Source organism: Quercus suber, unplaced genomic scaffold, assembly GCF_002906115.3.
Source record: "Quercus suber isolate HL8 unplaced genomic scaffold, Cork oak 2.0 scaffold_43, whole genome shotgun sequence".
In the NCBI taxonomy this organism is placed as follows: Eukaryota; Viridiplantae; Streptophyta; class Magnoliopsida; order Fagales; family Fagaceae; genus Quercus; species Quercus suber.
In genome coordinates, this window is record NW_027069508.1 from 1,295,251 (window position 1) to 1,310,381 (window position 15,131).

Here is a 15,131-nt window from a genome sequence, read left to right on the forward strand (position 1 = left end):
TATTTAACATATATTCGTTTTCAAAGTTGGTTGTAATTAACTTGTAAGTTTGGAGAAAAGAGGATCAGTGACAGCCTGATAGGTAAAGGGTCAATATAAAAATAAATCTCTTTATTATGAATAATAAATCCATTACATCATTTTAAGAGATGATAGAGAATATAATTAAGGACTATTATATTTTTTTGGGAGAATTATATGATTATGGATTATGATAGAATGGTAAAATAAAATACATAGAGCGGATTTTGATTAGTTAGTATAAGTGCTGGCCCTACAGTAGATGCAATTGATGTTATCGCTTAAGACCCCAAGTAGAAAAAATGCCCTCAAATTTTAACCAATAGAGTTATTTTTTAATTAATTAAGCCCAAATATTAGCTAATAAATAAAATAAATTTTTTTATCTAATGAAAGACAAGAAAAAAAGAGAGAAAAATGCTACGTTTACAATATTTTTACAAAAAATCTTAAGTAACAAATTGTTACAGGCCGTTATTAATGGCAAAAAAATAATTCTAGTAATAGGTTTAAATTAGAATCAGTAACAATTTAACACTTAGGATTTGTTGTGAAAAATATTGTGAATGTATCACTTCTCAAAAAAATAAAAAGAGAGCAATACCACAAAAAAAAAAAAAAAAGAGTTCACAACATTTTTCACGATAGTTAAGTTAGTAAACTTTTACTAGTTTTTACTTAGGTCTACCACTAACATCATTCTTTTACTCATTACTATTAATCTACCGCATTAATTGGTGTAAAAAATTTTGTCAAATTTTTTGTGTCTATAGAATTTCTATTTTTTTTTTATGTGATTCATGTTAATTAGTAATAATTTTGTATTAAAAACAAGATAATAGAGTATATATATATATATATATATATAAGGCCTCAATGTTAGTTTTTGCCTTAAGTCCCAAATGTATCAAGCTTCCCTAGCATTCTATAATGGATTCTAAGGTTTTAAGACTAAAACTTGATTGTTGTATCACAACATTTTTTTTAATAAAAAAAAGACAGATATAAAAAAAGCCTTTAAAATATCATATACATGGTTCTCGTCGGCAATCTATATCACTGAACCAAAGAGGTAATTTACTTGTGTATATTAGCTTTTGTGTTGTATTATTGTTGCGTTGGATTTGAAATTTAATCAAAATATTAAGTTCGATCTCTGCACGGGAAATTCTACCTAATTTGCCGAATACATTTTAACAAATCGGTTCTATGGTGTAGTGGTTAGCACTCTGGACTTTGAATCCAGCGACCTGGGTTCGACTCCCGGTAGGACCTCTCTATTGTCATTTAACTTTTACTTATATAAAAAAGATCGAAGTTTAACCAAATAAACAAATCAGTCTCTATTGTTTTTTTATTGACCGAGTCAAATGTTAAGACGTACACTACTTTTATATAATAAAAGAAAATGTGTGACATACATACAACCGCTTTCCATATGAAAAATACTATTTTTTTTATCCCAATTTTTTGTATCATTTATGCTTTGTATTCCCAAAAGAAAATATAAGTTTGTTAATTTTGAAGCAGTTAATATCATATATTGATCAATCCCATAGTTTTTTTTTTTTTTTTTGGATAGTTACAATGGAGGACGGGTGAATTGAACAGTAGATGTCTCAAATGAAAAGATTAAGATATGCTAACTAGTTAAGTTATAAGATTTTTGGTGACTAACCCTATAATTTAAATTTCAGAAAGTTTCTTCTTTCGGAGTAAAAGGTAAGAATTAAAATAAAAAATCTGAAGGTCACTTGAAGAATATCCAATATTCATATTGTAAATTGCTAAAATTTTAGGGAGATATAATTGCAATAAGGACTTCAACGAGGACCAAATGGTGATGGATCTCAACAAACTTGATAAACACTTTACTAAGAAAGAAAAAACTTAGTTCAACCACGACCAACCTAGGGGTTGGCCAAAGAATGCTTCGATGGTTAAGTCAGTGAACTAGTGGGAGAGGAAAAGAAACGAAAATAACAAAGTAATAATGCCCAAGGCTCCATATCTTAGTCCGTGGGATATAGTAGTTTTTATATGTGTGAAAAACTAGTTTTTTAGGAAAACCATTCCCCCAAGACTAGCCAGCTGGTTGGTCCCCCAATTCGACTAAGAGGACATGCGTTAGGATAACAGTTCCCAATTTGTTGATGGATGGGACGTTGCTTATTGGTATTAAATGTGATGATTTATCTTGGACACAATAAATGCTAATATGAGCAAGTTCAGGGCACCCTTTTGAGGATTGTTGTACTAGGTCAATCTATGTAGTCGGCTGTCGGCCTAAGAAGATCGAGGTCGGTCGAATTGATGTGGTTAACCTGTTTCGCATTTCTTTAGTCATGTCACGACTAGCCTCCAACGCATATAAATAAAAAATTTCCATGAATGCTTCTAAGAAGAGGTCAGAAAATATGGACAAAATAATTTAGTTTACGAAAAGGATTTGAACCTAACGCCATCATTTTTTCCCTCAAATTAAAGTCCAAAATGTTACTAAATTATGAATAATAAAGCATACTAATACATCTATCTCCATATTTTAGGGTGTTATCTCCAAATATATAAACATAATGATACTTTCATGAAGTCCCCATCAAAAGTGAAATAACTTGTGTGATAGAAGTGAAAGTTGTGTGGCACTTTTCTTCCTCTTGCTCTCTCATCATACTTCTCTCTCTCGTCTACAGAATAAGAAAATTATTGGCCCTAATCTTTGTCAAAAGAAAATATATGAGATCATAATCTGTCCCTTGATGTTGACTAAATCTTATATTATATAGGATTAGGATACACTTGATAAATTATAAAAAGAAAAAAAAGAAAAAAAAAAAGAAAAAGAAAAAGAAAGATAAAAGCCGCTATCAAGCAAATACATAAAACTTTGCCAGTTTAACCAATATCATTGACGCTGTTCTTTTCATGATTTCATCATTTTGATATCACATTTGATGGTGAACATTGAATTTAAGGTCAATTTATATTTGAGAGGGCGTGTACATTGCACGTCTAGATACCAAAGGATTTTAATTTAATCCTTGTCTATTTTATTATTAAATATTTTTAATTTCTATTAACATGTTTACAATTCAGACAGCTTTTGAATGTTGTCCTTTCTGGTGGAATTGCATGATCAGAACTGCCTCGAAACATATAGCCCACCCAAAGAGCAAGTACTCGGCCAAGCGCAGGCCGCCCAATTCTCTTAGCCCAAGCAAATCAGTCCAAGCAAAGCCCAATTTGTAAACAGACACTCAGGTTGAGTAAAGCTTGAACTACAGACACTACAAAGTCTCAGTATTAGTTTAGGTAAATTAGATCTAAGAGCATCCACAGCAGTGGAGCTAAAAATTTAGCTTTTTAGCTCCACCAAAAGTTACTTTATCTATTATACCTACACACATGCTACAGCAGTGAATCTATTTTAGCTTTCAACACAATAAAATAATATAAACATCACAATAAAATAATATATTTTTTACAAAAAAAAATATATCTTACCGACTGAAAATACATATGCAGCACCCACCTCAACCGACTCTACCATCAACCACAACCACAATCACCACCACCACCGGCCACCGGCCACCGGCCACAACCACCACTCTACTTTAGCCACCGGAACACACCGGCCACAACCACCACTCTACTTTAGCAACCACAACACAAAAAAAAAAAAAAAAAAAAAAAAAAACAAAAACAAAAACAAAACCAAGAACAAGCTACTGCCAAAGCCAAAATCATCCACCACCACAACCACCACCACCACAACCAAAATCTACAAACCCACTATCAAAATCATCCACCACCACTACCATAGCCAAAATCAACCACCACCACCACCACAGCCACCAAACCCATATGAAAATACATAAAAATAAAAATAAAAATAACTCAATCACAGCAAAGAGAGCTGGCCGGCGATGAGGGATGAGGGAGCTGGCCGGCGGAACAGATCGGCGAGCTAGAGAGAGGGAGCTGGCCGGCGAGCTGTTGAGTGAGTGAGGTGGAAGCGGTGTTGAGTGAGTGAGGTGTTGAATGGAAGGCGGAACTGGCCGGCGGAACAGATCGGCGGAACTGGCCGGCGGAACAGATCGGCGGAACAGGCCGGCGATGAGGGAGCTGGCCGGCCGGCGACGAGGGATGAGGGAGATGAGGGACTGTCCGGTGAGCTAGAGAGAAAAAAAAATTGAGGAAGAAAGAAAGAAAGAAGAGAAGCCGGAGAGAGAGAGAGAGAGAGAGAGAGAGAAAAGTTTATTTAATGGGAGAGGTGAGAGAAGTGGATTAAAAAAATATTTTTTTTTTTAGATGTGTGCTACAGTGCACATCTAAATATAGATGTGCACTGTAGCGGAGCAGCAAAAAATTTTGCTTATAGCTCCACTGCTGTGAGGTTTTTTTATGTGCAGTGGTGCTAAAAAATAGCAATATAGCTATTTAGCACCACTGCTGTGGATGCTCATATATAAACCTATTTTACTTTATATTTTTACTCCCATTTGGTCTATATATATACATATTTTTTTCTAACACCCATTTGGACTATAGTACTTTTATTTATTTATAATTCGATAGTTAATTTTTTATTTATTTATTTATTTATTTATTTTTATACAAGATATAATTTTTATTTTAGCATAATCTAAGTGTATATGCATGTGAAATTCTCTCATGGAAACTTGAACTCCGGCTTTTACTCTCCACACCCTACAAGTATTTATACTTATAAAGTAACCACAGTATCAAGAGTGAACAGTGGTCGATAGTTAAAAATTAAACTATGGAAAAAGAAAGATTCGAATCTTATATTTTCTAATAAAGGAAAGTAGATTACGCCATTTAATTACAATGTTCTTGACCATTTATTCTATACTTTTCTCTAACAAGATATGCGTGGGTCACCCTCAAAAAAAAAAAAAAGAAGAAAAAAGAAAAAAAGAAGAAGAAGATACGCGTGGAGAATCGATAGAATCGTGGTACAAGATCGCATAAGAGTTCTGTGAAATGACTTTTTGTTTTTTGGAAAATTGAAAAATGACTGGCACAAATTTGATCCTGTTCCAGCCTCACAAAATGCAAGGCACAAAATGAAGTCCTTGGTAGGGCATGCAGTGCGATCAAGACAAATGGTTGTCCAACAACCCTACCCTACCAAAAGAGAAAAATTATGTGATCCAAAGTGACCCAGAAAGCCCAAAAGATGTGAAGCATTAAGTGTAATACCCAAAAAAATAAAAAATAAAAAAATAAATAAATAAAAGGAGGGGTAGTTAAAGTAAATTTGTTCATGGGGTCAATTTTATAATTAATTTTATTAAGGAGATTTTTAGAAAATAAGGTTGAAACCTTAACTATATATAGTTTAATTTAAGTCAATGTAGAATGACAAATATTTTGAAAAATAATACTATCTAAAATACTTAAGTAAAGAAGGTTTGACTACACAATTAAGATAAAAGCCTAAAAATCTCTTTCTTGTCAAATCTAAGTTTTATTTGAAATTAGAGTATTTTTTTTTGTGTGAGTATTTTGACGTACCAATAGTGAAACTATTTAAATATTCAAGAGTTTTAATGATGCAAATGAAGAAAAGGTTAGATTTATTTTTTGGTAAACTGGACGATGTACCTGTAGATTTTTTTAGATTCAGCAATTTAGGTGCGTATTTTGTACAATAATTTTTTACTGTTTAAATAACATTACATATATTTTTACACACTTTTTTACTCATATATATTAAAAAAAAAAAAAAAACTGTGCAAAAATCCGACCCTTGATCCATTCCGACTAAATCTGCAGCTTCAATCTAGGCTTATCGCAACAAGTGTATATATATATTTTAAAAAGAAAAAGAAAAAGAAAGGGTTTCTGCACAATTTTTGTGTTAGGAAACTGTACCCAAATTGATGGATTTGGAAAAAAAAAAACAAAAAAGTTAGGATTGAGGTCTAACAAGTTTAAACAAAAAGAAAAAAAAAGGAAAGAAATAATGGCTGTTTTTCCGTATAAGGCACATGGCCTAGCTTGTACCTGGAGTTGTCATCATCTCAAAAGATGATAATACTGGTAGGTGACAGAAAAAGAAAAAAGAAAAAGAAAAAAGGAAAAAAAAAAAAAAAAAAAAAACTGGTAGGTGACAGAAAAAGAAAAAAGAAAAAGAAAAAAGGAAAAAAAAAAAAAAAAAAAAACCGTGTCCTTGAAGAGGAGTCTACGTGTTGCTCTTCTTTTACTAGTGAGTTTTACCCCTTATGCATTCTAGAGATCTTATCCCAGGATATTATTAGTGGCAGAAAGTAAAAAAAATATATACGGAGAATACGTGAATTTTTGCGTTGAGATAATAATGAAAAATTATGAGATATTTTTAATAGTTTCTCTTTTGATGGGTACAATTATAATTTTTTTTTTGAATTATTTGATTATTGAGTATATTACTTGAAAATTGTTTAGATGATATCTAAGAATTTTAGAGAAAGTGTTAGGGAGAAGTTTTTTATGGTGAGCTAGTTAATGTAAGTAATCTTATCTTAATTGGTTTTATTTTGCGTATTTTAACTATTGAAGTTGTTACAATTTTATTTTAATTTTTTTAGCTACATTGATTTAAAGTAAAGAATAAAGAATTATGACAAATATATTTGATTTACTAAATATATAATTATATATATATATATATATACTTGAATGAGATATATTTTTGTTTGAACTATAGTTTAATATATATGATTTTAGACAATTTGACTATATTTTGACTCTGATACCCAGCCAATGGAGGTTATTCATTGGTAATAAAACTAGTTCTATCTAGGACATCACAAGCCTATTGTATTTCTAGACCCAGCTAATGGGGAATATACTTTAGCACATAACTAGTTTCATCTGAATCTGATGCCCAGTCACAGGGATCTAGTGTGACCATAGTCGTAAAGATTGTTAAGAATATGAATTATGTTAAATATTTGAATTGTTTAAAGTTCTTGAAATTGTTTATGCGTTTTTGGAACTTATTGTAAATTATAGCTTGATATATATGGAAAATTGATTAATTTCTAATTTATCTTTGATATATTTGTAAGATTTAAAATATTGATCTATATACAAATTATTATTTTACGGATTTATTTTCTTGATAGAACTTTTTAAGACATTGGTTACTTATTGAGTTGTCAACTCACCCCCCTCTTTCTCTTTTCAGATTCTGATAAGGAAGAGTAACATGTATTTGGGCTTTCGCTGAGATGTGCGTATGAGTGAAGTTTAGAAATCATTGGAATAAGATTTGGACTTTTTGGTTTAATATTGTTTTTTGTTCAGACTTTAGTCTTAAAAATTTAGTTTATTTTCTTTATGATGTTGGAAGATTATTAATTTGGAGATCCTTTGAGAATTGCATTATTAAAGATATTTTTGGCTTTATTAATGAATTTTCTTTGAGTATAAAGTCTTTAGTTGTTAAGAAGGCCTTTCACATATGTAGGGTGTAAACTTTATAAGTCTGTGGTTGTTGTCACGTGGCTAACATTTACTTGGGTTATGGGCATGACAATAAGGAAGAGTAATTATTAGATGCTTTTAAAGCATAGTGACGTCAAATGTGGTGTTTTGTCCTCTCATAATTATGGTGGATTGATCTCACTAATTAAATTTATGGCGAGATCTAATCTGAAAAATGTGAGAAGAAGGAACACTACATCACTGTACTCCCAAAATACTCAACAATTTTTCTAGAAGGAAAGGGTAAAACCCACATTTAGTGGAGTGGTCTTAAGTATTGTAGATGAAAGAATGAGCAATCAAACAACATAATATATATATATATATATATATATTTGTGTTGAGGTAAAAAAATATTGAAATGACAATTCATTTTATTAAAAATAGAAGATGACAATTCATGAGATACATAAATTGGAATTTTCCGAGCAAAGCAAACCATACAGTATTCCATCATATTTGAATGTCAACAAAAAGTACGAATATTAAGGGTTTGTTTGAAATTTGTTTATTTTGCTGAAACTGAAATTTTTTTGCTGAAAGTATTGTAGATAAAAGTAAAAATTAGTTGAAATAATACAGTAAGATTCATGAATAGTACCAAAAAGTGCAGTAGAACCCATAAATAGTAGCAAAAAATAAGCTTGTATAGTAAAATAAGTTGACAAAAAATAAGTTACCCAAATGCAACCTAAGAGTGTCAGGACCACAACTAGTACAACATAAATTATATGTTATGTAAATGTCCCTAAAAAGTTTTGAGACAATGTCTCACTCACAAAACTGTCGATTCAATCCGTTGGTAATTGGACTGACCTTGCCCGTGAACCAGATCTACAGAAATAATCCAGTGACCTCAGGCGTTGTCTACTGCCATTTCATACAAAATACTAACGTTGAGTTTCTGAGCAGTAGCCATCTTCATCTTTACAGGGTGTGCTGGCACCCTTCTTCTTCTTCTTCTTCTTTAGATTCCTTGTATTTTTGTCCCTCTATACTAAAAATTAGATTAAACTATCTATTATATTTGGTGTATTTGCATTTTATACTTTTATGTTTGAAAATTTTCATTTTCTTAATGTTTGTTAACACACGGATCAGCAACAAACCCAAAATAACATACCAAGGTTGATCCAAGTGATAACTGAACTATTTTAACTTAATTAAAAAAAAAAAAAAAACTTAATCAATAACAAAAAGAACAAATCCAAGTGAAATCAGAATTTTGAAATTTAGAAAACGAAGTGAAGAGATTGAAAAAACAAAACAAAACCCTAACCCTAGTAGATTTGGGATCGCTGAGCGTATATAATCCCTTGATCACAATGGAAACCTACCAAATAGCATCACATTGCACGGCTAAGGTTGAGGAACAACTCATTAGATTCGAGCCCCACATCTAAACTAGGCTGAGCTAAAGTATTTTGGTTAATTTCGACTGCTTTGCTTTGATTGACGATGAGTTCTTTGACATGAAACTTGATACTTTTCAGATGGATTGTGTCCAGTAACTTCAAACTATTGATATTGTCTAATTGAGGGTCAAATCTAACCCGCTCAAACCCATGATTAGCCTTGTGCATGGTCAAGTCTCAACGAGTCACGATGGAGCCTTAATGATGCACCCTTTGCACATTGCATTGTGTTCTCTCTCTCCTAAAACATACACACACATAAGTTGTACCACTATCATCTTCAACCCCTGACTGTCGCCAACTCTAAGGCACAATCTACTTAAACATGAAAAAATTCAACCCATGTTGCTACCACTCTCCACCTGCCAGTAACCATAGAGAGAGAGAGAGAGAGAGAGAGAGAGAGAGAGAGAGAGGAGCAAAAGAATATGTAATTTATTTATTGATTATTAATAATAATAAAAAATAAAAATAAAAAACTGATGTGAATTAAACATTACTCAAAATGAAGTAGTTTCAAATGGGAAATTACGTATTTTGAGTTTTTAGGCATTAATTTAACGGCCGCGTCAATCACGGAGATAGATGGAAGAATGAAATTGAAAACGTAATCAACCTAAGAGACTAAAATGAAATCTTTCAAACATATAGGGAAAAAATATATTAAGATGATCAAGATGTTTAATTAACAAAATATAAAGGAATAAATATATTTGCTTCTTTCGAAAATAGATATCCTTGTCAAAGCTGATCAAGATATTTAATGGATCGCAATCCTCTAATCATCTTTGTTTTTAAATAAAGTCTTCAAACATTTAGTAACATTAATAATGTTTAATAATACATTTTATTTCTTATCATTGGCACCTTAAATATCAAATTTTTTTTTGATGTTTTCTTAAAGCATATTTAGCAATTTGACACCACAAAAAGTGATTTTATCTATTTTACCACTTTACTTTATAAAACACCTAACACCAGTGGTTTTATTTTAGCATTCAATACAATAAAATAATATAAACAACGTAATAAAATAACATATCTACTAAAATAAATAATAACCACCACTATTGACACAATAAAATAATATATCTTTTAATAAAATATTATTATTTATTTTATCATCTTAGCTACAGTATACAACCATCTTTGGCTATGCATTATAGCTCAACAGCAAAAAAATATAACTTTGTTCCATTGATGTAGTACACTTTTGTTATATTTAGTTGCTAAATTTAACATTTTACCAATTTGCCTTCATCAATACTGATGTAACAATAACTTTCAAGTGTCCATCATAGTATTTCTTAAAGATTTGTCCCAAGCTCAAATTATTATCTATCATGCTTGGCACATCATAATAATAATAATAGATATCAGAAATAGATTGGTGATCTTCATTCTTTGTAAGGATTAAAATTTTATATTTTCCTTTTACTGAAACTTTGGATGACTAGCATTCCTAACAAATAATCCATCAAATTCCAAAAACATCTTTTTATTCCCATACATATAGTAGCTAGTGCTAGTGTCAACATGCCCCCACATTCTTATCTTCTTTTTGTCTTCTCCTTTGTATGCTAATAACAAAGTCGACCCCACTTCTTCAATTTTTTTTTTTTTTCAACAAAGTTATCTGTTTCCTCAACATTATCCTAGACATTTCTACATTCTTAAGCATAGTGTATAATTCTTTGGCAAATATAACATTTACTACTCTCTCTATCCCAAGTTGTTGGTATTCTATTCCATTTTGGAATATCCCAGTATTTAGTCATCTTTGAAAAATTAATATATATAAATCTCTTAATTTACCCTTTACTTTAATTAAAAAGTCAATGCCATTCTTTTATTATAGTTTTAATTTATGAGGTTAGTAGTGTAAACTTATACCCTTTTAACTAATAAACAATGCATTAAATAATATTACCTTAAAAAGTTAGATCTCTTATGATTTGTGAATTTTTACTTTTCTCTTCATAATTAGGTGAATTATGACCATCAATTCCTCCAGGTTCTCTTCCTCAACCTTGTCCAAATCCTTAAGACTCTTTGGTTACTTTCAAGACATCATTTCTTATTTAAGGCAAATTTAGATTGTAGAACTTACTCCAAAGGCTCTACTTCTTCATGTTGATGAGCCTTTTATTCTTAGGCTTGTAAATTTCCAACGAGCTGATCAATGGTCATTGACTCAAATCTTTTGGCTTCTTAATCGCCACAACAATATAATCGAATTTTGAGATTAGTGACGGTATGATTTTTTCTACCATACGGACATCATCCAAAATTTAGCCATACCTCTTTAATTGGCTTACAATGGCCAATGTTCTTGAAAAAAAAATCCAAGATTGATTCAGGCTCTTTCATGTTCAAGCTTTAAGACTCATATTTTAATGTTTGAAGGCAAACTTTCTTTACCTTACCAACTCTTAGAGTTTTGTATAATATCATACTCGTTAGCATAAAATTGCATTTGCAACTTTCTCGAATATGGTTTCATCCAGATCTTGATAGACCAATGTAAAAGCCGGTTGATCTTTCTTTTAAGCCTTTTGAAAGGCTTTCTTTTGATTCGGAGTAAAAAATGCTTCATATTGTGATTCCACATAATGTTTCTCCACAATCTCCCATACATCTTGGAATCCAAGTATATTCATTCGGATACTCCAAATATCAAAACCTTCTTAGGTAAAAAGTAAAATTTGAAATAACATCATACCGTTCAGTTAACATTAACCACAAACTAAATGAATTTGATACCACTTTGTTAGAAGTTGGTGGGCTTTCACACGCTCATCCACCACTCAATGGAAGAAACTCGAACTACAAAGCACACGAAGGTAGAGAGAGTGGAAAGGGAAGGGGAAGAGAACTCTCTCTTGTATTTGTGTTTCTTCTTCTTTCACTCTTGCATTCAAATTGATGAATACATGCTTTATACAGCCTTCATGCCCTTTCATAACCTTTATTATATTTATTACATTAAATAAAATAAAATAAACTCTCATATTTATATCCTATACTAACTCATCTCATGAATAAAATTCATTAAAATAATCACGTTTGTTTCTCCAACAAGCATGCTGTTTTCAGATCAATTAACTACCTCTGCAACCTTTTAACGAATTGTTGTCCCGTAAGGAATAAATGTTTCTGAAGTTTAGTACTGAAAATTGAATTGCAGCATAAGCAATATGTTAAGAGTTCACAATTTGAATTTATGGTTAAAAATAAAAGAACAACAGCTTCTATATTCTCAAAGGATTAAGGCTAACATTTTCTAACTAGTATAGGGACATAAGTCCTCTTAGAGAGATAGAGAGAGAGAGAGAGAGAGAGAGAGAGAGAGAGTTAAAGTAAGCAGAACAACTTACTTCCATTTATTCTACATAAAAAGAAACTGATATATACAAACCATTTTATTCTCATTTTGCCAAGCAAACTTGGCTGTTAGTGGTTATTTTTTGAGGTAAGGAAAAGCAGTACTAGCCCCCATGAACGACGTCCTCTTAACAAATCTCCCTTTCATTCTAGGCCTCTTCTCCGCGTTCAGTTTCCTTACTTCGTACCTTATCTTCTTTGAAAACAAGCGTGTTCTTCTCTTTTCTCTGTACCTCGATACCCTTGCTTCTCTACCTTCATCGCGGCCTCCCACATGGCCTCCAACTCCTGTGTCTCCTCCTCCATATTGGTGATGAAGATCTCCATTGTACAAACCCTTTAATTTTACAGACACATTTTTAGTGCGTGTCAATCAATACTAACCCTTAAACAATAAGGAAAACCCTATTACACACACTGTGTTGTTATGATTTGAAAACGTGACTTTAAAGATTCATGTATGTTTTGTTATGCACTGAGTGTGTCAGTGTGCATGAATTATGATTAACCTCGAATCCATCATAATATTGTACCATTTGACAGATTATAGATTGAGCCCTTTGCATGTGAAGAGTGAATGAGTATATTGTGTTTTGAATGCAAGTAGGAAATGAAAATAGGGAGAGAGAGAGAGAGAGAGAGAGAGAGGTAGTACCATGAAGTCTCGCCAGCAGTCATCAGGATTGAAGTCTGGTCTTGTTCCTGTTGTCCAGGGAGAACCTCGGCTATCCCAAGCTGTTATGACTGCCTCATGGTTTAGCCTCAAAAACATTTCCCTCTTCATCTCCTCTTTACATTCTTTGCCATTCATCATCTTAGTCTCAGCCATGGAAATTAACTTCACCTCCTCTCCAGCTACTGGGGACTCATAGTCAAAGTTCCAATCCAATGTTTCACTCATCATATCCACCGGCGGATTTAATTGACATTCTACGATAGCTTCTATTTCTTCTTCTTCTTCTTCAACTTTGACTCTTCGCTCTCCAATATCAGTGCACAAATCAATATCATTTTCTTCTTTACAATCTGAAAGTCCCAATCCTTTGATGTCGCAAGACTCTTCATCAAGACCCTTGCCTAATAGGCTCTCAACATCAGCTGCAAACTCAGCAAGATCCATGTCTGAGGGCAAAAGCCCATGTAAATCATCCAAGTCACATACCCCATCATGTCCACAACCATCAGCCACCGCTTTTTCCACTTCGTTATTCTTCCCCATAATGCTTTCATCACTTCTCTCATCAACACTTGTTTTCCCCATTTCATTGCAAAGTTCAGAGGCAAAAGGGTCGAAGATAGGAACCCGATAAAGAAGCTGTTCTTCATTGCTGTCATCCTGTGAAGCCTCTTCACTGCCAATCTCTGGAACAAAAGGCAGAAGGTTCAAAAATTTCTCCTCCTCTTTAGCTTGTTGCACCAATGAAGACTTGTTTTGACGTGGGGTTCGGGCCTTGCGTTTGAAACCCTGGTGCCATGCCGGTGGAGAGTCATTGTTGGGCTTGAAAGATGAAGTTTGGAGACGAACCCTTTCATGTCTGCGTGCTAACTGGTTAGCAGAATGCACCGATGCATCACATGCTTGGCAAAGAAAAGCATCATCAGCTGCACAAAACCAACGAGCCCGCCTACATAAACAACTATCACAAGCTCGTGCTGTCTTGCCTCCCAAGGCATTTGCAACTTTCTTTTCAGTTATCATTGAAGCAATTTTATGTTATGAACTACAAAATGTTTAAGTGATATGAATTCACAGAAGAGAAATATGTAGCAAACAACTATCACAAGGAATATCATTGAGGTGCCTTCATATTCATATACTTATTTTGGGGCCCAATTGATTCAATTATTGTGAGGGGTTAGAATTAGACCCACATGGGCGCTTTTAATTACTACTCCGCTCATAAAAAAATTCATTCTCTGAGCATGTGGTGAGCCCGTGCACTTTTGGTGGTTTCTACAGGAAAAAGATGGTGAATTTTGGGACCCAATACTTGGTCTTATCTCAGTGTTTATTGGCTAGACTTTCGAGTACATCTTATACTCTGAATTCCTATTGGCTATCTGTCTAGAGAAGGGATTTCCTTGTGGGCCCAAAGGGCGGTAGAGAAAGATCAGTGAGTTTGTGTTGGTAAATTTTGAGTTAGACCCCTGTGTTTTTTTGCTTCTTCAATTCAATTATTCCACTTAGAGCCTTAAATTAAAACTTTGTTTTGCGGTCCCCACTCGTTGCTTTCAAACTCTCACTCCTGATTTACTGAGCAATTTGAGCTAAATAAAGATCCATTCTCCACCAGTTGATAGATGCACAATAGTACGTACGAGTAGTTAAAATTTTTGATATTTTGTTAACTGCACTGGTCGTTACTTCTGTTATGTTTCAAACAACACTCACATTCCCACCAATCAACCAAATCCAAACAAAGCCAACCAACCCAATACTTCAAAATCAGACACCAAAACCCAGAACAAAAGATGGAAAAAAAGTTTGAATAACCTTTGTTGTCGAGCTTTTTCATCCTCATGAGAAAGATCCAGTCCGAAATCGCAGAAATCCGTAAGACTTAACCCATTGCAATCGACAAACAAAGTTAGTAGCCCATCTTAACCAATGTACTACTGTATTGAAAAGTAACAAAAATTGATAAACAAATCTCTTTAACTTAAAAAGTTACTCAACTCCTTAAAAAAAGTATTGATTTTAATTAAGGAAAAAAAAAAAAAAAAAAACTCAACTTTAATTAATTTACTTTGACTCTTATCAATCGGACACTTCTATCAAAATTATAATTGATAGATATGAGGCGAACGGTTCAA

At 32.7% G+C, this 15,131-nt stretch overlaps 1 protein-coding gene and 1 non-coding gene across 2 annotated transcripts; one reads left to right on the forward strand and one right to left on the reverse strand.

The window, feature by feature from the left end:
• Positions 1 to 1,224: 1,224 nt before the first annotated feature.
• Positions 1,225 to 1,296, forward strand: TRNAQ-UUG (transfer RNA glutamine (anticodon UUG)). Its single transcript has one exon. It is a non-coding gene; the product is annotated as a tRNA-Gln (tRNA).
• Positions 1,297 to 12,124: 10,828 nt separating this feature from the next.
• LOC112037483 (zinc finger protein CONSTANS-LIKE 16) lies at positions 12,125 to 14,201 on the reverse strand. Its single transcript, XM_024070326.2, has 2 exons — positions 12,973 to 14,201; positions 12,125 to 12,654 (listed from the first exon to the last, which is right to left on the reverse strand). The coding sequence occupies exons 1-2, from the start codon at positions 14,014 to 14,016 to the stop codon at positions 12,394 to 12,396; spliced, it is 1,305 nt and encodes a 434-aa protein (XP_023926094.1). The 5' UTR covers positions 14,017 to 14,201; the 3' UTR covers positions 12,125 to 12,393.
• Between the last annotated feature and the right edge of the window lie 930 nt (positions 14,202 to 15,131).